At 38.2% G+C, this 26731-nt stretch overlaps 1 protein-coding gene across 1 annotated transcript; it reads left to right on the top strand.

The window, feature by feature from the left end:
- Window positions 1–429: 429 nt before the first annotated feature.
- On the top strand, window positions 430–26331 carry LOC143032034 (uncharacterized). Its single transcript, XM_076196503.1, has 3 exons — window positions 430–501; window positions 24338–25362; window positions 26122–26331. Exons 2-3 carry the CDS (start codon window positions 24442–24444, stop codon window positions 26329–26331), a joined length of 1131 nt encoding a protein of 376 aa, XP_076052618.1. The 5' UTR covers window positions 430–501; window positions 24338–24441.
- Window positions 26332–26731: the final 400 nt, after the last annotated feature.

The following is a 26731-nucleotide window of genomic DNA, read 5'->3' as shown; positions in this document are numbered from 1 at the left end:
TTTATAATTTGGCACTGTTTGCTTTACAGGTCCTAGCACTACCCACGTCGAATGCTGACGCCGAAAGGTTATTTTTGGTTGTAGGAAACCCTAAAACAAAAATCCGAAATTCCTTTCAGATACCTTTTCTCATTACCCTTATTAGGATGTCTGAAGCAGTAAAGGCAGAAGGGGGGGTGCATAAAATTCAAACACAAAGAAGCTCATTTGGCAGTTTACAGATAGTCCAATAAATAAATTGTCATTTTTATTTTGTATTATCATTACCCCTTTCAAGATTAATTAACCAAGTGTTATTTTCTATTTGAAAAGGAAATTGAATATAAATATATTATTTTTACCAAGGTTACCCGTTAAAGTCTCGTTTTCTCTAATTATTGTTAAATAGAAAACGTAGAATTGCTCAGTGTAAAATAGCCACAGCCCACCGCACTAATTTGAAGAGTTTGTTTTCGTGGCTGTGTTTTGTACATGCTAAACAAGTGTGCCTTTGTTGAATTCGTAAGTGAAATCATATAGTGGTAAAGTAGCTTAGTGAATGTCACGTGTTGTGTGTTTACTTTTGGCATTCACTTACCGTTTGGTAGTGTAATTGGCATTCTGAGCAAGGGGTAAATGTGCAGGCATTTATCAAGATTTTTGCCAGTCTGGCACCAGCAATTACCTATAGAGTTGGTTACCTCATATAATTCTGAGTGTTTTTAACCCCAGATATAAGTACTGCAAACTAAAAGTGGTGTCAATAGCTGTTTAAGAAAATTGAAATGAGTGGATACCTAGTTTATATTTAACAAGGCCAAGGGGATAGGTTAGGTCAGGCCAGGTCAGGTCTGGTCTCACTGCTGCAATTCGTAACTCTTTCTCTTATCATTAAGTATTCTAAAACCCATATATAAGTATTACAAAGTAATACTAATATTTGTAGCAATCTTTAGAAAATTGAGACTGGCAAATATTTTGGTATATCTAAAAGATATTCACTAGTCTCAAAGCTGCAAACTTTATCACTGGCTAGCTCTTATCATTGTGAGTATTGTGAGCTCAAGTTAATATTAACATTGGTAGTGATTAAAAAAAAGTTAGGACTGGTAAGCATCCTTATGCTTATTAATGTGTGTATCTTATTTGCTTATGTTGTTCTTATATTCTTATTAGGGGATGGGCCTCCATTCAGTCTTCCTTGGTAGGAAAATGAAAAATTCATAAAGTTCATTCAGACTTCAGTGTGCACTAATGATATTCTTGTGAGTAAATTTATTTTTTCTTGATATTCATTTCCCACATCCACGCGATATCAATCAGAAGTTATTGCATTATAATAGGAGCAATTATACCTCCCCTTATGCAGTCTTACATATATAATGGATGTAGGTCATGTGACCTATATGTCCAGATCACTTTCAGCTTGAGCAGGTCAGGCCTCTGATTTGTGTCCTCCGTGGCCTCCTCCAATTGATTTTGACCAGGTGTGTTCACCAGTATAAGACCCAAAATTGATCAAGTCTCCTTTTGCATTGTATGACAGTAGAAGCCCAATCTAAGGTCTTCTCTTTTTCCACATTAAGGGGATGGAGAGGGGGTGTCACCAAGTGAAGCAGCTTTGCCATGGATGTACTGTGTCTTGCTGCATTGCTTTTGACCCACAGCAGTGGGAGGGATACAAGGATGACCTATCATCCATAATGAGCTAAGAAGAGAGGGAGGAAAGAGTGGTAGATTAGAGTGAAATGGCTGGGAGTGGGTGTGAACCTTTTGACTTAGCTACTTCCTTTATAAGGGAGGAAAAAGCCCTTGGTGTGTGTACATATATATATATGTATATATATATATATTTATATATATATATATATATATATATATATATATATATATATATATATATACATATATGTATATATATATAGATATAGATATAGATATATAAGTGTTTACCTACTATTTACCTAGTTTACCTAGTTGTATTTTACGGGAAGGGGAGCTATGCTTGTGGTGTTCCGTCTTCATATCTCATTTTATCTAAACTATTTTTAAATTCATGTATTGTTTTTGCACACACCACTTTCTCATCTAACTTGTTCCAACTGTCTATTACTCTGTGAGGAAAGCTGTTCTTTTTCAGATCTCTTCTATAGCTGTCTTTCTTGATTTTCTTTCCGTGTCCTCTTGTATTTCTATCATCCCATTTTATCAGATTCTCTCTATCAATAAATTCTATGCCTTTCATGATTCTGTAAATAGCTATCAAATCTCCTCTCTTCTTTGCTTTAGTGTCTGTAGTTCAAGTTTTGCTAGTCTCTCTTCATATGATAGTTTTGAGAGTGTTGGTGCCAATTTTGTAATTGCTCTTTGTATTCTTTCAAGTTTTTTTTTATACATTTTTTTGTACTTGGTGACCATATCGTTGCTGCATATTCCAATCTTGGTCTTATCAGAGTGATTAGAATTTTCTTCATCCAGGTATGTAAATGCCACTTTGATTGTTCTTATTAAATTATAAGTTTCTCCAAAAATCTTATTTATATGTTTCTCAGGTGATATATTATTCATAACAATGACTCCCAGGTCCTTCTCTTTTTCTACTTTTTTTTATTCCTTCTTCTCCCAATTTATATGCTCCTGTTATTCTGTTTTTGCTTTTTCCAAATTCCATTATACTACACTTTTTAGTGTTGTATTTACCTAGTTGTATTTACCTAGTTGTATTTTACGGGAAGGGGAGCTATGCTCGTGGGGTCCCATCTTCATATCTCATTTTATCTAAACTATTTTTAAATTCATGTATTGTTTTTGCACACACCACTTTCTCATCTAACTTGTTCCAACTGTTTATTACTCTGTGAGGAAAGCTGTTCTTTTTCAAGTCTCTTCTATAGCTATCTTTTTTTATTTTCTTTCCATGTCCTCTTGTATTTCTGTTATCCCATTTTATCAGATTCTCTCTATCAGTAATTTCTATGCCTTTCATGATTCTGTAAATAGCTATCAAATCTCCTCTCTCTCTTCTTTGCTCTAGTGTCTGTAGTTCAAGTTTTTCTAGTCTCTCTTCATATGATAGTTTTGAGAGCGTTGGTGCCAGTTTTGTAATTGCTCTTTGTATTCTTTCAAGTTTTTTTATAAAAAAAATTGTACTTGGTGACCATATCGTTGCTGCATATTCCAATCTTGGTCTTATCAGGGTGATTAGGATTTTCTTCACCATTTCTTCATCCAGGTATGTAAATGCAACTTTGATTGTTCTTATTAAATTATAAGTTTCTCCAAAAATCTTATTTATATGTTTCTCAGGTGACATATTATTCATAACAATGACTCCCAGGTCCTTCTCATTTTCTACTTTTTTTATTCCTTCTTCTCCCAATTTATATGCTCCTGTTATTCTGTTTTTGCTTTTTCCAAATTCCATTATACTACACTTTTTTGTATTGAACTCCATCTCCCACTTCCTACTCCATTCCTGTACTATATTTAGATCTCTCTGTAGTGATTCACAATCTTCTTCAGTTTCCACTCTTTTCAGTAGTTTTGCATCATCTGCAAAGAAGCTCATATAGCTTTCTATTCCTTCATCCATATCATTAATATATATAGCAAACATTATTGGGGCCCGTACTGTTCCCTGCGGAACACCGCTTATTACTTCATCCCATTTTGAGTGCTGGTTTCTTATCACTACTCTCATTTTTCTTTCTTGCAAAAAGTCTTCCATCCAATTTAGCAGTTTTCCCTGTATTCCTCCTTGAGTTTCTAATTTCTTAAGCAACTTCTTATGTGGTACTTTGTCAAAAGCTTTCTTTAGGTCTAGAAATGCACAGTCCGCCCATCCATCTCTTTCTTGTATTATATCTATTAGCCTTGAATAGAAACATATTAAATTGGTGACGCATGATCGTCCTTGTCTGAATCCAAATTGCCTTGGATTTAACACTTTGTTTTTTTTTCTAAATATTTTACCCATCTACTTTTGATAATTCTTTCACAAATTTTTGCTATTGTACTTGTTAGAGAGACTGGTCTATAGTTTGTAGGTTCTTCTTTATTTCCTCCTTTATATATAGGTACTATATTTGCTTTTTTCCAATCTTCTGGAACTTTTCCTTCTTTCAAGGAACTGTTTAGTATGCTATGTATTTTGTCTGCCAGTTCATTCCTGCATTCTTTCAGAATCCAGTTTGCTATATCATCTGGTCCATGCGATTTTCTGACATCAAGATTACTCAAGTGTGTCAATATTTCATTCTTTGTTACTTCTATTTCTCTCTTGCCATTCAATCTCTTCAGGTTGTATGTTCTCCCTTGTAAACACTGATTTAAAATGTTTGTTCATAATTTCCGCCATTTCCATTTCCTCAGTGTATTCAACTCCCTCTTGTCTTAATTTCTCCAAGTCTTGTTTGTTTTTCAGTTTATTGTTTACAAATCTGTAGAATAGTTTTTGTTGATCTTTACACTTTTCTATGACATCCTTTTCATATTTTCTCTTTTCCTCTCTGCACGTTTGTACATATTCATTTCTATAACCGGTATATATTTTCCATTTTTCAGGTCTTCTGTCTTTTTTCCATCTGGTCCAGGCTTTGTCTCTTTTGTCTTTTAGCTCCCTACAACTTTTGTTGTACCAGCATTTTACATATTCTTTTTCTTGTTTTTGTCTTGGGACATACTTTTCCACTCCTTTTTTATAAATTTTTGTCAAAATATTCCATTTCTCTTCCACTGTTGTTTCTTCTATGTATATTTCTTCCCAGTTTTCTTGTTGAAAGAATTCTCTTATTTTATCAAAGTTTGTTTTTTCATACATCATTCTTCCTTTTCTATATTGCTCATTTCTTTTCCTATATTTTTCTTCATTAAGTTCCAGTTCAATCAATATGTGGTCACTTTTGCTTATTGGTGTTTTATATTCAATCTTGTCCACTATTCTAGGTTCAGATGTAATTATTAAGTCTAGTCTCAATGGTTCTTCTTCATTTCTATACCTGGTGTTCTGTATCCATTGTGTCATTGTATGGTCAGTAATCATCTCAAGTAGAGCGTTTCCCCATGAGCCGTCTCCACCCTTTACTGTCATTTCTTCCCAGCAGATTTCTTTGCAATTAAAGTTGCCCATTATAACTATTCTTCCTCCATCTTCCATTATTTTATTTAATGTTATCTTTGTGTCCTCTAACATACTTTTATGTTCACTCTCCTCCCATGAGGCTGTTTTCGGAGGCACATAATTTATCACAAATTTTCTGCTCTTCTTATCTCTGTCTTCCACTTCTATCATAATCATCTCTACTGTATTCTTTCCATATATGACACCCTTCACGTTTATATCCTTCTTAGTCAGGAACATAACTCCACCCCCTTGCTTTTTCTCTCTGTTTTTAATCCAATGATTATATGCATCATGTCCTACACTGTTGGGTGGTATTGGGCCTTTTAATTTTGTTTCTACAATTCCCATTATGTCCGGTTCTTTTTCTTTCAAATAATCATTCAGCTCATTCAATCCTGTTATTAATCCATCTATATTTGTGTAAGACACTCTTAGTTTTCTGTCACTTCCATTGTGTTCTCTGTTTCCCTTTTGTTTTTCTCTTGTATGTCGAACTGCCTTAGTTTCATATTCACTACTCTCCAATAGAATCTCTCTTTCTCTGACTCCGTTCTGTTCTCGTTTTTTGTCTTAGCTTCAAGTCTTTTCTGCTTTTCTTCCTCTCTTTCCTCTTTATTCATTTCCCTTTTTATCCATACTTTTTTATATTGTTCACTTGTTGCTAGTTTCCCTGTTTTTGATAAGATATTCTCTGCCGTCATTTGTGACCTGAATTTAGTCTTAATTGGTCTGGTCTTATCCTTACTATACTTTCCGAGCCTGAATTTTTCCTCAATTTCCTTCATAATTTCTGGTTCATCTTCCTGAACTAGTTTTAGTAAACTGCTTTTTCATTTTCCTCATTGGTTCTTGAGGTTCTATCTGGGTTATGTTTCTCTTCCATTCCTAATATAATTATACATTTCTTTTTGTCAGCTAAGTCTCTTACTATATTCTCCTTCTGTCTCATTACTTTAATAACTGAGTCTTCAGTTTGTTCTCTCATTTGCTGTTTAATTATATCAGTAAATGCAACTTTACTGTTTTCTTTTATCGACTTCCATCCCTCTCTGTTTTCTTTACTATTCGTCTTCAATTCCTCATTCTCCACCTTTACTTCTTTTAACTGTCTTTTCAGGTTTTCTATTTCATCAGTTAAGTTTTTGTTCGCCTTCTCTAGTTCTTCCAATTTTTCAACCCTTTGTAGAATGTTGTTAACATGACCGAACCTACGCTCCAAGTCCTCGATCATCTTATCGACCTTCTCTTCTAGTCTTGTCAGTCGGGGGGGGTTTGTGTCCCCCCCACCCTCTTTAAATCCCTGGAAAATATTCTCATCACTTTCTACCGTATTGCTCTTATCTATACTTCTAATCTTTACATTTTTATTAGACATTTCATCGTCGTCGGGGGGTCTTTTGTTTACCTTTCGCCTGTCTGTCTGGGCCAAGTCTATTCCTTCCTCATTTCCTTCCATTTCCCTCAGTAATACCTCCCCTTCTCCTCTTTCCCTACTTTCCTACTACCTCACGAGCAATTTCCCCCCCACCCTGTAAATACAGTAGGCACTTCTCTTTGCATTGGGACCCACAATACTTCAATTTTCTTCAGAACGTCTTCTAAGCCGTCCGTTCGTTGAAGTGTGTGTGTTTGTGTGTGTGTGTATTTACCTAGTTATATTTTATGGGAAGAGAGCTATGCTCATAGTGACCCACCTTTGTATCACTCAGCATCCAGTTTGATCTTAAATTCTTGTATAGTTTTTGCATTCACTGTTTCCTCATTCATTTTGTCCGAGATATCTACCACTCTGTGTGGGAAGCTATTCTTTTTCAGATTTCAATTATTTTCCATTGTGTCTTGTGTAGACCTTTGGCTAGAATGGTGGATCCCTTCCAGTTTGGTAGGTGTCCCATAGACACAGAGGGACACCTACCAAACTGGGAGGGATTCACTATTCTAGCCAAAGGTCTACACAAGAATCAACAGAAAAGAATTGAATCCCTTTACATTGCCAACTACAAAAACACAAACAAGAGAACTGGTGACTTGAAATGGACAAAATCTACCTTGACATTAGCTCTCCAAAAATGGCTTCCTAAACCCCCGACTCTAAGTAGATATCTTTTTCTCACCACTTTTGCCTACCCTTCCCAGCTTTCCTCCTTTTGACAATTCTTCTTACACCGTGCTACCATATTTTATTTCAGATGCTATCAAATCATGTATCCTCCATTATATACTTTGTTCCTTCACCACTTAATATTTTCATCATTATCATTATTAGCATAATTTTTCATTATTATAATACCATTATTGTTATTCTCTTCTTTTTATTATTATTATTATTGTTATCATTATTAATCTAATATTAATAATCATTATTTCTTTGTATTATTATTATTATTGTTATTATTATTATTATTATTATTATTGTTGTTGTTGTTGTTGCTGTGGATAGGAGGTAAGGGAACACGGGCTGAGGGAAATACTTTTATTCCTGACTAGTTTCGCCTGAGTGGCTTCTTCAGAAGCCACTCAGGCGAAACTAGTCAGGAATAAAAGTATTTCCCTCATCCCGTGTTCCCTTACCTCCTATCCACATTCGTCACAATGTATACACATTATTATTATTATCATTTTTATTATTGTTGTTGTTATTATTATAATTATTATCATTACTATTATTATTTCATTATTTTCATTGTTATTATTATTATTATTTTTGTTGTTATTATTGTTATCATTTTCATTGTACTTACCACTATTATCATTATTGCTAGCGTTATTATTATTACATTTACTCATTATTTGTTACAATGAATATATAATGTTCACACTTTGTCACCAATTCTGGTAACATGGAGAGGTAGTGATGTCCACCTCATGTATAAAATACCCACAGCTCGTTTGTACACCATTACATTGAAAAAGGATACCTGCAAAACTAGTCAGTAATAAACTCAGACTAAGACTCCTGTGTTGGGTATTGGCTGCATGTTAGTGTGGCAGAGTAGCATGCAGTTGATACTTTAGGGTCTATATGAGGCGCCCCTGAGGACCAGAGCCGCACATCATTTTGTCTGTGATAGAGGAAAATTCTGTACATAGAGAAATGATGACACTTTTATACTACAACTGTCCCTCCGTTATGCTGTCCCCCAACCCCTTGTTACTGTCCTGTACCATTTCTCTGAATATTCATTTCTTTTTTTCGCCTACCTACCCTATGGTGGGGGCAAAAGAATACTGCCACGAAGCATTTCCACCTGAGTCATAAAAGGCGACAAAAAAGGGACGGGAGATGGGATTAGGAGTCCTAATACCTGTAGCCCCAAAAGGGGATATTCCTAAAAAAGAAAGTAAAGGCATAAGAGGGTCTGGGAGCTTTCCAACCAGTACCCTAAGGTTTGGGTCTTTTAATGTGCATGGATGTGGTACAGATGAGAGTAAAAGGGAAGAGATAGGCAGTATATCTGTGAGAAGAAAGATGGATGTACTGGCTTTTGAGTGAAACTAAAATAAAAGGAAAGAACTGTGAGTTTAGGAGTGTAGCTGGGAGGTACTCAGGAGTGAAGAGGGGACAAGGGAGAGAAGGGGTGGCTATACTAGTAAGTGAAGAGATAAGTAAGCGGGTAGTGGAGTGGAAGGAGGTGTCATCAGAGTTGATGTGGATGAAGGTGAAGCTGGGAAAGGAGATGTGGGTTTTTGTAAGTGCGTATGGGCCTGGTAGTGAAAAGAGCGTAGAGGAAAGGGAGGCTTTTTGGATAGATATAAATGAGTGTATAGAGGGATTAGGGAGAAATGTCAATGTAGTTGTGTTGGGAGACCTAAATGCTAGGGTAGGAAATGAACCAATTGACAGAGTGATTGGGAAGTATGGAGTTCCAGGTAAAAATCGTAGTGGAGAATTGATGGAGATATGTCTTGAAAGAGAGTTGATGATAGCAAATACAGTGTTTAAGAAGAAAGTCAAGCATAAGTACACATGGGAGAGGGTGGTGGATGGAAGGGTGGCAGATAGAGAGTTAATGGACTCTATAGTGGTGACCAGGAGTATGGTAGGAAGAGTTAAGGATGTACATGTTCTAAGGGGAGAAAGTGAGGGAATATCAGATCATTTCCTGGTGGAAGGTAAATTGAGAGTGGAGAATAGGTGGAGAAAGAGGAAAAGGGCAGAAGGTAGGGGGGTACTTAGAGTGAACTGCTTAAATGAGTGGGAGAGAGTAAAGCATAGAGTAGAACTAGGAGTGGAGGAGGAATGGGGATGGTTCAAGGAGGGAGTCATAAGGTGTGCAAAGATGGTGTGTGGAACAAGGAGGGTGGGAGGAAATAGAAGGAAGGGTAGTGAGTGGTAGGATGAGGAAGCAAAGAAGGGTGTAAAAGAGAAGCAGGCATTCATAGAGTGGCCACAAATTAGGACAAGGGAATTGTATGAGAGATACAAAGTAAAGAGAAAGGAAGTTAAGCATAAGATAAAGGAAGCAAAGAGGAGAGCAGATGTGAGATGGGGAAAGTGTATGACAGAAAATTTTGAAAGTAATAAAAAGATGTTTTGGAAGGAAATTAAAAGAGGAAGAGGAGGTGAATCAAATAGAGAAGAAAAGGTAAAAGATGCAGATGGAGAGATGATAATGGAAGGCAGTGAGAGGAAGGTGGGCAGAGTATTTTAGGGAGTTGGTAAATGTGAAGGAGGATAGGGAAGGAAAGGTAGTTGCAGTGGGAATATGAGAGTGATGAGTGAGGAAAATGGAGGAGAAATAGGGAAGGATAAAGTGAAAGCAGCTGTTAAGATGATAAGAGCAGGTAAGGCACCTGGGTTGGATGGATGCCATGCAGAATGTCTGAAGAAAGGAGGTACAGTTATGGTGGACTGGCTGGTGAGGTTATTTAATGTTTGTTCAAGAGAGGGTAGAGTGCCAGAGGACTGGAGGAGTGCCTATATAGTTCCGCTTTACAAAGGAAAGGGGGACAAGTGTAAGTGTAGTATTTACAGAGGAATCAGCTTGTTGAGTGTAGTTGGGAAGGCTTATGGGAGGATCTTGATTGAGCAGATTAGTAGAGGAACAGAGGGAGTAATTGGTGAGGAACAGTGTGGTTTTAGGACAGGTAGGGGATGTGTAAATCAGATTTTTGTGGTAAGGCAGATATATGAGAAAGCTATAGGAAAAGGTAAGGATTTTTTTGGGCTTTTATGGATCTGGAAAAGGCTTACGACAGTGTAGACAGGAAGGCACTGTGGGAGGTACTGCAGATGTATGGGATAGGAGGAAAGCTTCTGGGAGCTGTCAAGAGTTTTTATGAGAGTAGTAGAGCTTGCGTTAGGATTAGAAATGGAGAGAGTGAATGGTTTGAGGTAAAAGTGGGACTTCGTCAGGGATGTGTTTTGTTGCCCTAGCTGTTCAATCTTTACATGGATGGGGTGGTGCAAGAGGTGAATACAAGGGTAGTGGGTCAGGTGTTGGAGATGATTAAAGAAAATGGAGAAAAGTGGGAGATGAGCCAATTATTTGCGATGAAGTTTGTCTGTCTGTTTTTATCTCATCTATGGTCAGAGACGTCATTCTATGTTCATTGGTTTCCTGTGGATGGTTGTAGGTAAATTACTACATACATACCATATGCTTCCAGTTCCCCTTTCTTCCCCCTCCATCAATGAAAATCATCGGAATGTTACAAATGTGAGTCGTACCAATCACACATGTCGTGGCAATCACAAGCCACGTAGGTAGACAGAAGGTTTCCGTGAACAGCAGGGAGGTGGTGGTGGTGGTGGTGGAGGGTAGATGGGGGGAGTTTATTGAAGTAAAGTAAATGTATATCTGATTTCCGGTGTATGTGGTAAGCATGCAGTAGCTGAAGTTATTGTTGGTGTTGTTGTTATTGTTCTTGTGGTTGTTGTCGTTGTTGTAGTTGTAGTTGTGATCGTTGTTGTTTTGTAGCTTCCCGTAGCAGAGATGACGAATCAGAAGATCGAAGGGGGTTACCGACTTCTTTGGTGAAGGTATGCAGCCACTCGCCTCTGAAGTTAAGAAAGGTTCTGAAGTCTATCATGACGGTCAAGTTGGGGGTCGAGTTTCAGGTTGTCCTAATCTTAAAGGGGTTAAAGGAGGTAGAGGGTAAGGGGTAAGCTCTTTCTGTTACATTATTTGTTTATTTGTTTGTTATTTGTTTATTATTTGCTTGATTTTTGTTTATTATTAGTTATCTGTCGATATATCATTATTTACTATTTACCTGTTTATTAATTATACCTATGCATTTATTGATTTTATTTATTATTTGTATTATTATCATTTTTATTTATTTTTCTTTTATTTGTTTATCATTATTATAATTTTTTCCGCATCCGACCCAGTTATGGACCAAAAGGTCTCCTGTCGGCATGCTCCTCCTTTGTAATCCTTTGTAATCCTTATTGTTTGCTGACGACACTGCACTTGTAGCAGGATCAGAGGAGAGATTGAGGAAGTTAGTGACAGAGTTTGAGAAGGTGTGTGAAAGAAGGAAGCTGAAGATTCATGTGGGCAAAAGTAAGGTGATGAGATGTACTAGGGGAGAGAGTGACAGTAGGCTGGAAGTCAGCATTAAGGGTGAGAAACTTGAGGAAGTGGATAGTTTTAGATACTTGGGTGCGAATGTGACAGGAAAGGGAGGAGTGGGGGTGGAGGTAGAATGTAGATTGAGAGAAGCGGGTAAATGCCTTGGTGGATTAAAAAGTGTAATGAGAAATAGACATTTGGGAATGGATGCTAAGAGGAGGTAATATGAAGGAGTGATTGTGCCAACAGTAATGTATGGGGCAGAAACATGGAACATGAGACAGGAAGAGAGAAGGAGTTTGAATGTGTTTGAGATGAAATGTCTGAGAAGTATGATAGGGGTTACTAGGCTAGATAGAGTGAGAAATGAGGAGGTGAGGAGGAGAACAAGGGTGGAAAGGGAACTGGGAGATAGGGTTGATGAAAGAGTATTAGGATGGTTTGGACACATGGAAAGAATGAGTGAAGAAAGATTAGTAAAAGAAGTGTGGAAGGCGGAGGTGGAAGGAGTGAATATGTGGGGGCGTCCTAGGATGAGGTGGATGGATGGGGTGAAAGGGGCTTTACAAAAGAGAGGAATGTCTGTGGAGGAAGGATGGGAGAGGACAGAAGATTGGGGTGAATGGAGAAGGGTTGTGTATAGATGAGGCTGTGATGCATGAGCGGGAGTGGGTGGGGGATGGGGGGTGAGGAAGTATGTATGAAAAAGAATTGACGCAGCTCGAAGGGGTTTTTCCCCGTCTTCTCCTTTTCTGCATGAGGGGACGGAGAGGGGTGGTCGCCGAATTTATGAAGCGGCCTTGCTGTGGATGTATTATGTCTTGTGACACTGCTTCTGACCCTGGGCAGTGGACAGGATGCAGGGATGACCTGTCACCCAGGAGGTGCCAAGATAGTAGGGAGGGAGGAGGGTGGAGGGGAGTGGAATATATAGGAAATGAAATGGGTGGGAGTGATTTCTATGCCTTTTTCTTTTTGGCTACTCCCCGTGTAAGGGGGAAGAAGCCTTTGGTATATGTATGTAAGACTCCTGTGTTTCATACTCCACTTAGTCATATATACAGTATGTGTGTGTGTATTTACCTAATTGTATTTTGCAGGAGGAAAGCTATGCTTGTAGTGACCTGCAGTTGTATCTTTCTGCATCCTGTTTTTTCTTAAAGTCATTTGTAGTTTTGGCACTCACTGTTTCCTCTTTCAGTTTGTTCCATATATCTATTACTCTGTGTGGAAAGCTGTTCTTTTTCAGATCTCTTCTGTAACTGTCTGTGTGTGTGTGTGCATGTGTGTGAAACAGTGAATGCCAAAACCATACGCAGGTTCAAAATTAAACTGGACGTGGAGAGATACAAGAAAAGGTCACAACGAGCATAGCTCCAGTCCCATAAAATACAACTAGGTAAATACTGTATACAGATAATAGAATGGAGATATATTGTAAAAAGTCTACTTACATAACACATAATGGACTCAGAAAGATATGTAACTTGATTAATGCTGTTGAAGGTTAATTATTTGTGCTGTACAATGAATCAGGTGATGATGTAATGTACTACACAGCAAAGCAAAGCAATTACAGCTCTTTTGAATGCACCTATTCAGCAGGTGCTTCTTCAGGAAACCTATCTTTGCTGAGAAGCTTATTTACATCATGATAGGCAATAGTTGTTCCTCAGACTGTCAAACCAAGTAGTCCCATCTCCCTGAGGAACGCAACAGCTGGAACAGGGTTTTCCCATAAATCCTTTATAGAGTGTATTTTGTGTTGTTGGTGTTCATGATTGTGTACAGTGTAGTCTTACATAATGTGTTGTCTAGTATGGGGTGAAGTGTTGCATCCTGGACGATTATTTGCAATGCTGTCGTCCAACCTCTTGTGTTAAATTAAAAGGGTTGGATGGTAGCAGCGCTGTAGTCTGGCGTGGTGGACTATGTCCTTTTGTAGGGAGAAATTATTTTGAGGGATGGATATCAGAGGATCTAAGAACAAATTCTGGTAACACATTGCTGCATACCAGATTTTGTAGTTGAAAATGTGTCTGTATTGATTCACTATTCTTAATATGGGTTCTTGATTAGAAATCTGTGTGAGCATGGACTTGTGTTTTGGGAGTCTGTGATGTTACTGAGGGTTTTGCTAATGATGTAGAAGAGGGTTTTGTTGAAGATGCAATGAGATGCATTGCTAAAGACGAGGTGGAGGGATCTGTTGATGATACATTGTAACTTTACAAAATAGATAACTTGCTCTGGACTGAACAGCGGAAGCAGGATTCTCATAGGAGTGGAGGACAGGGATGAAGTGGAAGGAGAAGGCATATGTCTTTGCTCTGCCATCCATCTGTCTAAAATGAAGTACTTGCTTGGCACTACCAAGACTAACCAGTTGAAGAATGTCTTGTTTAAGACAGTACTCTTTGCATTGTTGAAAATGTATTAAGTGAGCTTCTCTGCTATGGAAACAATGAAGTTCTGATTCACAATCAATAGTAGGAAATGAATCAAGGACAGAGCAATGACCACATCGAGGACCATTTGTACAATTCTTTCTTCCATGGTGAAACTCATAACACTGGTAACACTGTAAAAGACAATTGATGAAAGCTTTTATTGGGAGAGAAACAGGACCAATATTTACTCACTCAGGGAGATATGGACCATGAAATGTGAGCATGCTACTATTTTCTCTTGTTTTTGTCACTCTGTAAGCATTGTCAGGGCACAATTGATATTTCTGAGAATTTATGTAGGTCTTGATTGTGGAAATGTGCTTTGTAGTAATTGAATGTTCAGTGTTGTTTGATGGATTTGAAAATTCCATCTGAAGGACAGGGTAGATGGAGGAGCATCTTTACCATATTTGTTTAGGTTATTTGTAGGGAACACTCCAGTCTCTCTAGATACTTAGTAGCATGGATAAAGTTACCTCTGTTATCCTTATAGTATGTCACAAACCAGTAAGATGTAGGGGTATGTTCTTTGGTAGCATGTTCTTCAGCATCATTGAAGAGGTTGGGACAGGAATCATTCTTGCTGTCAACTACATTATTTGATCAAATGATCTCGGCAAATATGCTGTCATCTTCAAGGTGGGAAATGCTCAAATGGGACCAAAACTCATAAAATATCTAACTTTACATTGATTAATGTTAATAGGTAGGGACACATTCTAAACTGAGATAATACTAATATCAAATAAAAGTTCCACAAAGAGGACATTCCTAAAAAAAGTAAAGGCATAAGAGGGTCTGATAGTTTTCTGACCAGTAACCTAAGGTTTGGGTCTTTTAATGTGAATGGATGTGGTACAGATGAGAGTAAAAGGGAAGAGATAGGTAGTATGTTTATGAGAAGAAAGATGGATGTGTTGGTATTGAGTGAAACTGGGAAGGGACATGTGGGTTTTTGTAAGTGCATATGGGCCTGGTAGTGAGAAGACTGTAGAGGAGAGGGAGGCCTTTTGGATTGATTTAAATGAGTGCATAGAGGGTTTAGGGAGAAATGTCAATGTAGTGGTATTGGCAGACCTTAATGCTAGGGTAGGAAATGAACCAACAGATGGAGTGGTTGGAAAGTGTGGAGTTCCAGGAAAAATTGTAGTGCAGAATTGATGGTGGAGATGTGTCTTGAAAGAGAGTTGATAATACCAAAAACAGTGAGGAAGAAAGTCGAGCATGACAGCACATGGGAGAGGGTGGTAGATAGAGCATTAATGGTCTACTGTATACTGTATAGCGGTAACCAGGAGAATAGTAGGAATAGTTAAGATGTATATGTTCTAAGGGGAGAGAGTGGGGGAATATCAGATCATTTTTTGGTGGAAGGTAAGTTGAAAGTGGAGGATAGATGGAGAAAGAGGAAAAGGACAGAAGGTAGGGAGGTGCATAAAGTAAAGTGCATAAATGAGAAAGAAAATTAGGAGTACAAGAAGAAGCTGAGAGAGGAGTGGGAAGGAGTGAATGATAGAGTAGAATTAGGAGTGGAGAAGGAATGGGTATAATTCAAGGAGGGATGCACAAAATGTGCAAAGATGGTGTGTGGAACAAAGAGGACATGAGGAAATAGAAGGAAAAGTAGTGAGTGGTGGGATGAGGAAGCAAAGAAGGTTGTAGAAGAGAAGAAGCAAGCATTCACAGATTGGCTACAAAATAGGATGAGAGAATCATATGAGAGGTACAAAGAAAAGAGAAGACAAGTAAAGCATAAAAGAGGCAAAGAGGAGAGCAGATATGAAATGGGGTAAGAGTATGACAGAAAGTTTTGAAATTAAAAGATGTTTTAGAAAGAAATTAAGAGAGGAAGAGGAGGCAAATTAAGTAGAGAAGAAAAGGTAAAAGGTGCAGATGGAGAGACGATAATGGAAGAGACGGCAGTGAGAGGAAGATGGGCAGAGTATTTTAGGGAGTTGCTAAATGTGAAGGAGGATAGGGAGGGAAAGGTAATTGCAGTGGAAAATGCTAAGAAAATGATAGTAACTGAGGGAAATTGAAGAGAATTAAGGAAAAGATGAGGTGAAGGCAGTTGTTAAGATGATGAGAGCAGGGAAAAGACCTGGGTTAGATGGGTGTCATGTAGAATGTAAAAAAAAAAAAAAAAATGGTGCAGTGGCTGGTGAAGTTATTCAATGTTAACTTAAGAGAGGGTAGAGTGCCAGAGTACTGGAGGAATGCCTATATAGTTCCACTCTACAAGGGAAAAGGGGACAAGTGTGAGTTTAGTAGTTTCAGAGGGATCAGTTTGTTAAGTGTAGTTAGGAAGGCTTATGGGAGAAACTTGATTGAGCGGATTAAGAAAGGAACAGAGATAGTAATTGGTGAGGAATAGTGTTGATTTAGGACAGGTAGGAGTTGTGTGGATCAGATTTTTGTAGTAAGACAGATATGTGAGGAAGTTATAGGAAAAGGCAAAGATGCTTTTTGGGCCTTTATGGATTTGGAAAAGGCTTATGACAGGGTAGACAGGAGGGCACCATGGGAGGTATTGCAGATATATGGGATAAGAGCAGTCAAGAGTTTTTACGAGAGTAGTAGAGCTTGCGTTAAATTCAGAAATGGAGTGAGTAGTTTGAGGTAAAGGTGGGACTTCACCAAGGATGTGTTATGTCACCTTGGTTGTTCAATTTATATATGAATGGGGTGGTGTGAGAGGTAGATGCAAGGATAATGGGTCGGGGATTAGAGATGGTTAAAGAAAATGGAGAAAAGTGGGAGATAAGCCAGTTGTTGTTTGAAGATGAATGTGGGTAAAAGTAAGGTGATGAGATATACAAGAGGAGAAAGTGGCAACAGACTGGAACTGAGTATTAAGGGAGAGAGACTGGAGGAAGTGAATAGTTTTAGATACTTGGGTGCAAATGTGGCAGGAAAGGAAGGAGTGGTGGACGTAGGATGTAGATTGAGAGCAGTTAAATACCTAGGGGGATTAAAAAGCATACTGAGAAATAGGCATTTGGGAATGAATGCTACAAGAAGATTGTATGAAAGAGTGATTGTGCCAACAGCACTTTATGGGACAGAAACATGAAACATAGGAGAGGAGAAGATTGAATGTGTTTGAGATCATGGCTGCAGAGTCGGATGGTATAAGGTCCGACTCCGACTCCAACTCCAACTCCTTTGATTCCTCTGACTCCGACTCCGACTCTGACTCCTTTGATTCCTCCAACTCCGACTCCGACTCCCGACTCCTTAACTCCTTGACCCCTATGTGGAAATCTATTCTGCAGATCCATATACCAGCCTCCCACACCTATTCAGCAAGCATTTTATAAATATTTTTCATGTATATTATTTTTTACGTGAAACATTCACTTGTATGACAAATATACTCACATATACACTCAACCAGCTTTATATATATATCCACACAAGCACGTATATTCGTATAAACATATACATATTAAGTATATAATGGTATTATTTATGCTCATAATCATCTACCTGCTTATGAGCACTTTCAAATCTGTCATGGCAGAGTTGCCACTTCAAGCTATATATTTTCTTTTTCCTTTGTGCCCCCCCCCCACAAACAAAATCCTCTGTTATTTCATATGTCCAATCTCATAAACTTTCTATCACAATATTAGGAAAATATGTGACAAATCATGATGAGGAAAGGTTAATGGAGGGTGCCCTATCTAGTATTTACTGCAGAATTAATTTCACCATGTTATCATAAAAACCAGGAGTCAGTTCAGGAAAGAGACAACCTTCCCCTATGCACACTGTTCATAGCTGCTGTTGTTCCTCCCCTTTTCAGTCATCACCAAATGCTGTGACATATGCTCTAATGTCATTCCTATCTGGCCTCTGAGACTGGTCATAGTTTATCTCAGGGCATTATCCCAGCATGACATAGCTCCTACAAAACAGTAAACCACACAAAAACACTTCCATTGACTTTTACATACATGAAGACGTATGTGCATAGTGCATACGTAGTGGATATATACTATTGTCATCATGTACGTGTGTACATGATGGAGTTCTAGATGTTGACATAATTTTAATTAGACTGTCAACAAAGGTAAAGTAGCTAGTTTGAATTATTTAAAGATAAAAATAATCTCTGTCACTTGACAGTTGACAAATTATTCAGGAATTTGAATAAATAATTATATTTATTGAGTATTTATTAAAAATAGAAATACATTCCTCTGGCTATAACTCCCATAGTATAGAATGAATGAAACATTAATACAAACTACATTCTGGAAACTTCTATAAATGGTACATATCCTGTAACTAGCTATAAAACTATTCTATACTGGATAGTTATTAAATTTTCTCAACACAAAACATATCAAATTCTTTAGATTTTTTAAACTTGGAATAATGAGACCTGCTTTCTATTTGCACAATAGCAACAAATTATTTCACAGTGCACATCTATAGACAGTATTTTACAGCTATTGTTGGCTTGCCAATTACTATAATGGTAAAAATTCAGACAAAGCTTTCAAGAACATAACAAAATATATGTATTGTACCTTGAATACACCCATATTATTACGTTAATAACTAGGTTAAAAATTCAATCTATAAAAATTTCTTATAATGAAATATTTTATATGCTCCTTAAATCTACCAGTATTATGTTGTAACGAGGTTAAAGCTAAAATCTATACAAATTTCTTATTTGTAAACATTAAAAAGATAGGCTTTATTCATAATTATAGAACTTATAGACTACTTAATTGAAATTTGCAAATAAAAAAAATAGTAGTTTGTACTTTATATAAGTAGGGTAAACTGATATCTTAATGTGATGAAAATGGTTGGTTAGACTAGCCTATGAGAAATATAGGTTAGAGTCCTAGACTACCCAATGAATAGAGGCAGCCTATAGTCTAGGAAAAACAAACTCGACCCTACAATCTATGGTAAAAAGAAAGGTAAATGTGGATTATAAGGTTATTTTGGGATTATTATTATTATTATTATTATTATTATTATTATTATCATTTTTTTTAATAAAAAATGAAATAAAGTAAATAAAGATTAAACAATAAAAATAATCAAAAAATAAAAAACAATAAAAAAGAATCAATTTCTTTATTATAGCATTAGTTTTATTTTTCATTTTCTTTATTTCTTTTATTTTATTTCTTTAAAGAAACTGATAATCAACATGTACCAAAAGAAATAGGTTTTATCTGTATATATATATATATATATATATATATATATATATATATATGTATACATACATACATATACTGTATATGCACTCTCTTCATCAAAGTTTTAGAAATAATACAAACTGCCAATGATTTGCTAGGTTAGCCTATGGAGATTGCCTAGGCCAACAAACTGAGAGGTTAGTTTAGCCTATCTCATAATCGGCATTTATCATACAACAGGTAGGACCTTACAATTGGCCTAGACTACATCACTGGGAAAAGTAGAAAACTTTGGCAAAGTAATCTAAATTGTTCTTGCATCCAATGCTTATTGTTTACCAATTCCTACAAAAAAAAAAAAAAACATAGCCAAATCATGCAAACTGTATATCTTGTAGGTAATATTTGAGGTCCAGTAGTCACTCAATAGGCTACTATCAATGGTAGGGTTTTACAGACTATTCCGTATACCAGTATATCAATATTTGTCTTTACCAAGGTCACATTACACAATGTACAAGATTTGGTCTAAATATTTTCTTTTTACTATTATTGAAAGATTAAAGGAAGGGAAGTTGATTCAGGTAGGGAAGAAAAGGTAAAAGGCAAAGATAAAAAAATGATAATGGAAGAGGAAGCAATAAGGGGAAGATGGGCAGAATATTTTAGGGAACTGTTGAATGTAGAGGAGGATAGGGAGGGAATGGTGATAGCAGTGGGAGGGGCAAAGAAAATGACAGTGATGGGTGAGGAAAATGAGGGAAAAATAAGAAAAGATGAGGTGGAAGTAGCGATTAAATTGATGAGAGCAGGTAAGGCACCTGGGTTAGATGGGTGTCATACGGAGTGTCTGAAGAAGGGAGGTAAAGTAATAGTAGACTGGTTAGTGAAGCTGTTTAATGTGTGTCTAAGGGAGGGTAGAGTACCAGAGGACTGGAGGAGTGCATGTATAGTTCCGCTTTTCAAAGGAAAAGGGAACAAGTGTGAATGTAGTAGTTTCAGAGGGATCAGTTTGTTGAGTGTAGTTGGGAACGCGTATGGGTGGGTTATAATTGAGAGAATTAGGAGAGGAACAGAGGAAGTAATTGGTGAGGAGCTGAGGAGGAATGTGGGTTTAGGAGAGGTAGGGGCTGTGTGGATCAGATTTTTGTGATAAGATAGATTTGTGAGAAAGCTTTAGGAAAGGGTAAGGATGTCTTTTGGGCCTTTATGGGTTTGGAAAAGGCTTATGATAGGGTAGACAGGTATTGGGGGAAAGCTGTTAAGAGCAGTCAAGAGTTTTTATTAGAGTAGTAGAGCCTGTGTTAGAATCAGAAATGGAGAGAGTGAATGGTTTGAGGTAAAGGTGGGACTACGTCAGGGATGTGTCATGTCACCATGGCTGTTCAATGTGTATATGGATGGGATGGTACGGGAGGTAAATGCAAGAGGGACTAGAGTTGGTTGCGGAAAATGGAGAAAAGTGTGAGGTAAGTCAGTTGTTGTTTGCTGATGACACTACACTTGTGGCAGGGTCAGAGGAGGTATTGGGAGAGTTAGTGACTGAGTTTGAGAGGGTGTGTGATAGGAGAAAATTGAAGGTGAATGTGGGTAAAAGTAAGGTGATGAGGTGTACAAGAGGAGAGGATGCTGGAGAGTTGGAAGTAAGTCTTGAAGGGGAGAGGCTGGAGGAACTGGATAGTTTTAGGTACTTGGGGTCATATGTGGCTGCAAAGGGAGGAGTAGAGGTAGAGGCAAGCTGTAGATTGAGAGAAGCAAATAAATGCCTTGGGGGATTTAAAAAAGTAATGAAAAATAGACATTTGGGCAATAATGCAAAGAGGAGATTGTATGAGGGGTGATTGTGCCGACAGTGCTGTGTGGGGGAGACATGGAATCTGAGAGGGGCAGAGAGGAAGAGTTTAAATGTGTTTGAGATGAAATGTCTGAAAAGTATGGTGAGGGTTACAAGGCTGGATAGTGTGAGAAACGAGGAAGTGAGAAGGAGAGCTGGGGTGGAAAAGGAGTTGGCTGTGAGGGCTGATGAAAGACTATTAGGATAGTTTGGACACATAGAAAGAATGGATGAAGGAAGACTGGTGAAAGGGGTATGGAAGGCAGAGATGGAGGGAGTGAATTTGAGAGGACGACTGAGGATGAGATGGATGGATGGGGTGACAGGGGTGTTGAGCAAGAGGGGAATGTCTGTGGAGCAGGGAAGGGAGATGGCAGAAGATACGGATGAGTGGAGAAGGGCTGTGTATAGATGATACTGTGATGAAAAGAAAGGGAAGGGATGGGAGGATGGGGAGGGTTTGGGGAGTGGGAAAGTGTGAATGATACTTTAGCGCAGCCCGAAGGGACTTCTCCCTGTCCTCCATTTTCTATGTGAGGGGACGGAGAGGGGGGGGGGGGTTGCCAATTAAGTGAAGTGACCTTGCTGTGGATGTGCTGTGTTCTGCATTGCTTCTGACCCAGGGTGGTGGGCCGGATGCAGGGATGACCTGTTGTCCACAAGGAGCTAAGATGTGAGTGTGGAAGGGATAATGGGTGGGAGTGGGTTTATGCCTTTTGACTTGGCTATCTCCCTGATAAGGGGGAAAAAGCCTTTTGTATATAGATAGAATTATGGTAATGGGTTAAAGCATAAATATCTAGTACACTTAGGCCTAATTTGCAATTGTCTTTATAGCATAATCAGTTTTAAATTAGATTAAAATGGTTCATGATTTTCTTTACTCTGATTTCTATTTTTCATTGCTTCACTTGTAGGCCTATCGTATTCACTAGTAACCATGATCAGGAGCCTGTTTCTATTTTGTATATTTCAAACCACTAAATTTCTTTGATAAACATATGATTTTCATATTCTGAAGTAGCTTTATCATAATCTAGCATATTTCTATTAAAGGAAATTGTGATAAAACTACCGAAAATGAGGGAAAAGAAAATTCATTGGGAGATATTGCTTCAGGCAGAATCTGTTGTTTGTTTACATTAGTTAGTACTAGTAGCACACAATGCGTCACATGGTGGCAGCACGAATTGTTGTTTATTTATGTTGAAGTAGAAGCATTGCAGTATAGTACTAAATATTATATATATATATACAGTATATATATATATATATATATATATATGTAGTATCACTCTCCTTACAGGAAACAAATACAAATACATGACCACAAGCACTTTTACCCAGACTGACAATGATAGCTTGTCAGTATTGTGTATTTTTTTCTTTTCTTTTTTTTTTTTCTTTTTTTATCGATGGATTGTTTTTTGTTTCCATCTGGAGAGACCACTTAGTGTACATATACACCGCGCACACTCACTATTGCCTCCAAAAATAAAAGCAAAACCATACAAAAACTGTTGAATTGTGCAACTGGTAAAATCAAACAGGGAAACCATGTTAAAAAAATTATTTTACTGGACTTAAGGAGTCAGAGTCGGATAAAAAAATTCCGACTCCGACTCCAACTCCGACTCCTAGTACTCTTAGAAATCCAACTCCGACTCCAGCTGAAACCTCCGACTCCCTCCGACTCCGCCTCCGCAACCCTGTTTGAGATGAGGTGCCTGAGAAGTATGATAGGGGTTACTAGGCAGGATAGAGTGAGAAATGAGGAGGTGAGGAGGAGAACAGGGATGGAAAGGGATTTGGGAGATAGGGTTGATGAAAGAATATTGGGATGGTTTGGACACATGGAGAGAATGAGTGAAGAAAGATTATTAAAACACCTGTGGAAGGCAGAGGTAGGAGTTGACATGTGGGGATGATCAAGGATGAGATGGATGGATGGGGTAAAAGGGGCATTAGGAAAGAGGGGAATATCTGTTGAGGAAGGACAGGAGAAGACAGAAGATTTGGGTAAATGGAGAATGGTTGTGTATGGATGATGCTGTAATACATGAAAGGGAGTGGGTGGGGGATGGGGAGTGAGGGAGTGTGTGTGAAAAATAAATTTATATATCCTGACGGGATTTCTTAGCCATCTTTTCCATTTCTAAATGAGGGGATGAGGAGGGGGGATCACCATTTTAATGAGGAAGTGCTATGTCTTGCGACACTGCTTCTTACCAAGGGCAGTGGGCGAGATGCAGGGGTTACTGAGGAGCCAAGACAAGAGGGGAGGAGGGTGGTGGATGGGAGTGGAGTATGTGGGGATGGAATGGGTGGGAGTGGATTCTATGTCTTTGTTTTTTTGGCTACCTTCCTTGTAAAGGGGAAAAAGCCTTTGGTGTATGTATATATATATTATCACACAAGTGTCACAACTGGTAAGGGAGTCACAGGCTTCCTGGAAGATGACTGAGATTGTGTATGTAATGCCTGTGTTTAAAGGACCTGTAGGTTGAACATGTGAAAGCACTAATTCTGATATTGTACATTGTCCTCCTGCTGTTTCCACATTTACTGGGATTGAATCTTTAATACCAGTTCCTTCCTGATTACATCATGATTGTTGAGATTGTTTTAGTAGGTATAACCAAAATATATATTTTTTTTATTAGACAAACAGGTAGTTTACTTAATGTGACAAGAAAAAAAATGGAAATTTCCTCTACAATTTCATTTATTATGTTATTTAGAAATAATAACACAGGTATATCACTTACCAGTTTATCTGAAAGGATGTGACGACTTGCATCACTTATTTGGGTCAGATGAGATGAACTGAATAAGCCCTCCTAGGGTTTGTCATATATAGACTCTGGTCTTGTGAGCCCAAACATGGAATGTTGTGGAATTATGTTAAAATATGACTGCTTTGGCCATCTGGGCTATTTCTTACTTCCAAATCTCATGACATGATGAAAAAGCCAGAGCAAAATTTTAGTCATTCCAGTTGTGGTGGGGTGAGTATGCATGTAGCTATTGGATAGTTTACAACATATTTCTAAAGTAAAGGTAGAATGCAATATATAATAGGACTATATCTGTTAGTATTTATATTTCATGTTACATTATGGCAAGTACAAGGGGTCTGTTTAGGTGTAAAGGGACTTGAATATTAAATGGTTTGTGTACACAACAATCACAATCCTATAACACTATATTACACAATTTCAAAGAGTTAGATGACAATCTTATGATTACATATTTTCCAGGAGGAGGGTAACTATCACCATTCCTTTGGAAGAGCTATCCATAGAATCCATAGGTGTCATGTAATGAAGAGGATCTGGTGTGACATCTATAGCACAGCTATATCATGATTTGTTTTAGATATCACATGATGACCCACACAAGAGAGAAGTATTTCCAGTGTAATCTGTGTGATTCTGCTTTCTCACAAAAGAGTGATCTTACAAAGCATATGAGGACCCACACAGGAGAGAAGCCTTTCCAATGTGACCTGTGTGATTCTGCTCTCTCAAGAAAGGGTAATCTTACAAAGCATATAAGGACCCACACAGGAGAGAAGCCTTTCCAGTGTGACCTGTGTGATTCTGCTTTCTCAGAAAAGGGTAATCTGACAAATCATATGAGGACTCATACAGGAGAGAAACCTTTCCAATGCGACCTATGCAATTCTGCTTTCTCAGTAAAAGGTCATCTCACAAGTCATATGAGGACCCACACAGGAGAGAAGCCTTTCCAGTGTGACCTGTGTGATTCTGCTTTCTCACTAAAGAGTAATCTTACAAATCATATGAGGACCCACACAGGAGAGAAGTCTTTCCAATGTGACCTGTGTGATTCTCTTTTCTCATTAAAGAGTAATCTCATAAGGCATATGAGGACCCACACAGGAGAGAAGCCTTTCCAGTGTGATCTCTGTGATTCTGCTTTCTCACAAAAGAGTGATCTTACAAAGCATATGAGGACCCACACAGGAGAGAAGCCTTTCCAATGTGACCTGTGTGATTCTGCTTTCTCACAAAAGGGTCATCTTACAAAGCATATGAGGACCCACACAGGAGAGAAGCCTTTCCAGTGTGACCTGTGTGATTCTGCTTTCTTAGACAAAAGTAATCTCACAAACCATATGAGGACCCACACAGGAGAGAAGCCTTTCCAGTGTGACCTGTGCGAATCTGCCTTCTTTTCAAAGGGTGATCTCACAAATCATATGAGGACCCACACAGGAGAGAAGCCTTTCCAGTGTGATCTCTGTGATTCTGCTTTCTCAGTAAAGAGTAATCTTACAAATCATATGAGGACCCACACAGGAGAGAAGCCTTTCCAGTGTGACCTGTGTGATTCTGCTTTCTCACAAAAGGGTTCTCTTACAAGTCATATGAGGACCCACACAGGAGAGAAGCCTTTCCAGTGTGACCTGTGTGATTCTGCTTTCTCACTAAAGAGTTCTCTTACAAGTCATATGAGGACCCACACAGGAGAGAAGCCTTTCCAATGTGACCTGTGTGATTCTGCTTTCTCACTAAAGAGTCATCTCACAAGTCATATGAGGACCCACACAGGAGAGAAGCCTTTCCAGTGTGACCTGTGTGATTCTGCTTTCTCACAAAAGGGTAATCTGACAAATCATATGAGGACCCACACAGGAGAGAAACCTTTCCAATGCAACCTGTGCGATTCTGCTTACTCAAAAAAGCATTCTTTTACAACACATATGAGGACCCACACAGGAGAATAGCCTTTCCAGTGTGACCTGTGTAAACCTGCTTTTTCACAAAAGGGTTCTTTCACAAACCATATGAGGAACCACACAGGAGAGAAGCCTGTCCAGTGCCACCTGTGCAATTCTGCTTTTTCAAGAAAGGGTGATCTGACAAAGCATATGAAGACCCACGCAGGAGAGACGCCTTTCCAATGTGACCTGTGCAATTCAGCTTTCTCAAAAAAGGATTCTCTCACAGAGCATATGAAGAGCCACACAGGGGAGGTTTTCTAGTGTGACCTGTGTAACTTTGCTTTTTCACAAAAGGGTTATCCCACACAGCAGATGAAGACTCCCACAGGAGAAAAGCCTTTCCAGTGTGACCTCTTTGATTCTGGTTTTTCACATAAGACTTCTCTCACAAGGTATATGAGGATAGACATTGGAGAGAAGCCATTCCTGTATGATTTGTATGATGAAAAGATCACACTCTTCCAACGGCTTGGATCAAACCAGCAGAAAGGCATACACAAGTGATGCCTACCCACTTAGAGTCCAGCATGGCATTCCCTTTGTTTTACCTGTATAGAGGTATTAGGGAGAAATGTCAATATAGTTGTATTGGGAGACCCTAATGCTAGGGTAGGAAATTAACCATTAGAAGGAGTGATTGGGAAATATGATGTTTCAGTAAAAAATCGTAGTGGAGAGTTGATGGTGGAGATGTGTCTAGGGAGTTGATAGCAAATATAGTGTTTAGGAAGAAAGTCAAGCATAAGTGCACATGGGAGAGGGTGGTGGAAGTGTGGCAGATAGAGCATTAATGGACTTTATAGTGATAACCAAGAGTATAGTAGGATGTACATGTTCAAAGGGGAGAGAGTGGGGAAATATCAGATCACTTTTTGGTGGAAGGTAAGTTGAGAGTGGAGAATAG

This window comes from Oratosquilla oratoria, chromosome 12 (genome assembly GCF_046742065.1).
Source record: "Oratosquilla oratoria isolate Oo_2021 chromosome 12, ASM4674206v1, whole genome shotgun sequence".
NCBI lineage: Eukaryota > Metazoa > Arthropoda > Malacostraca > Stomatopoda > Squillidae > Oratosquilla > Oratosquilla oratoria.
This window is presented reverse-complemented; position numbering and strand designations above follow the sequence as displayed.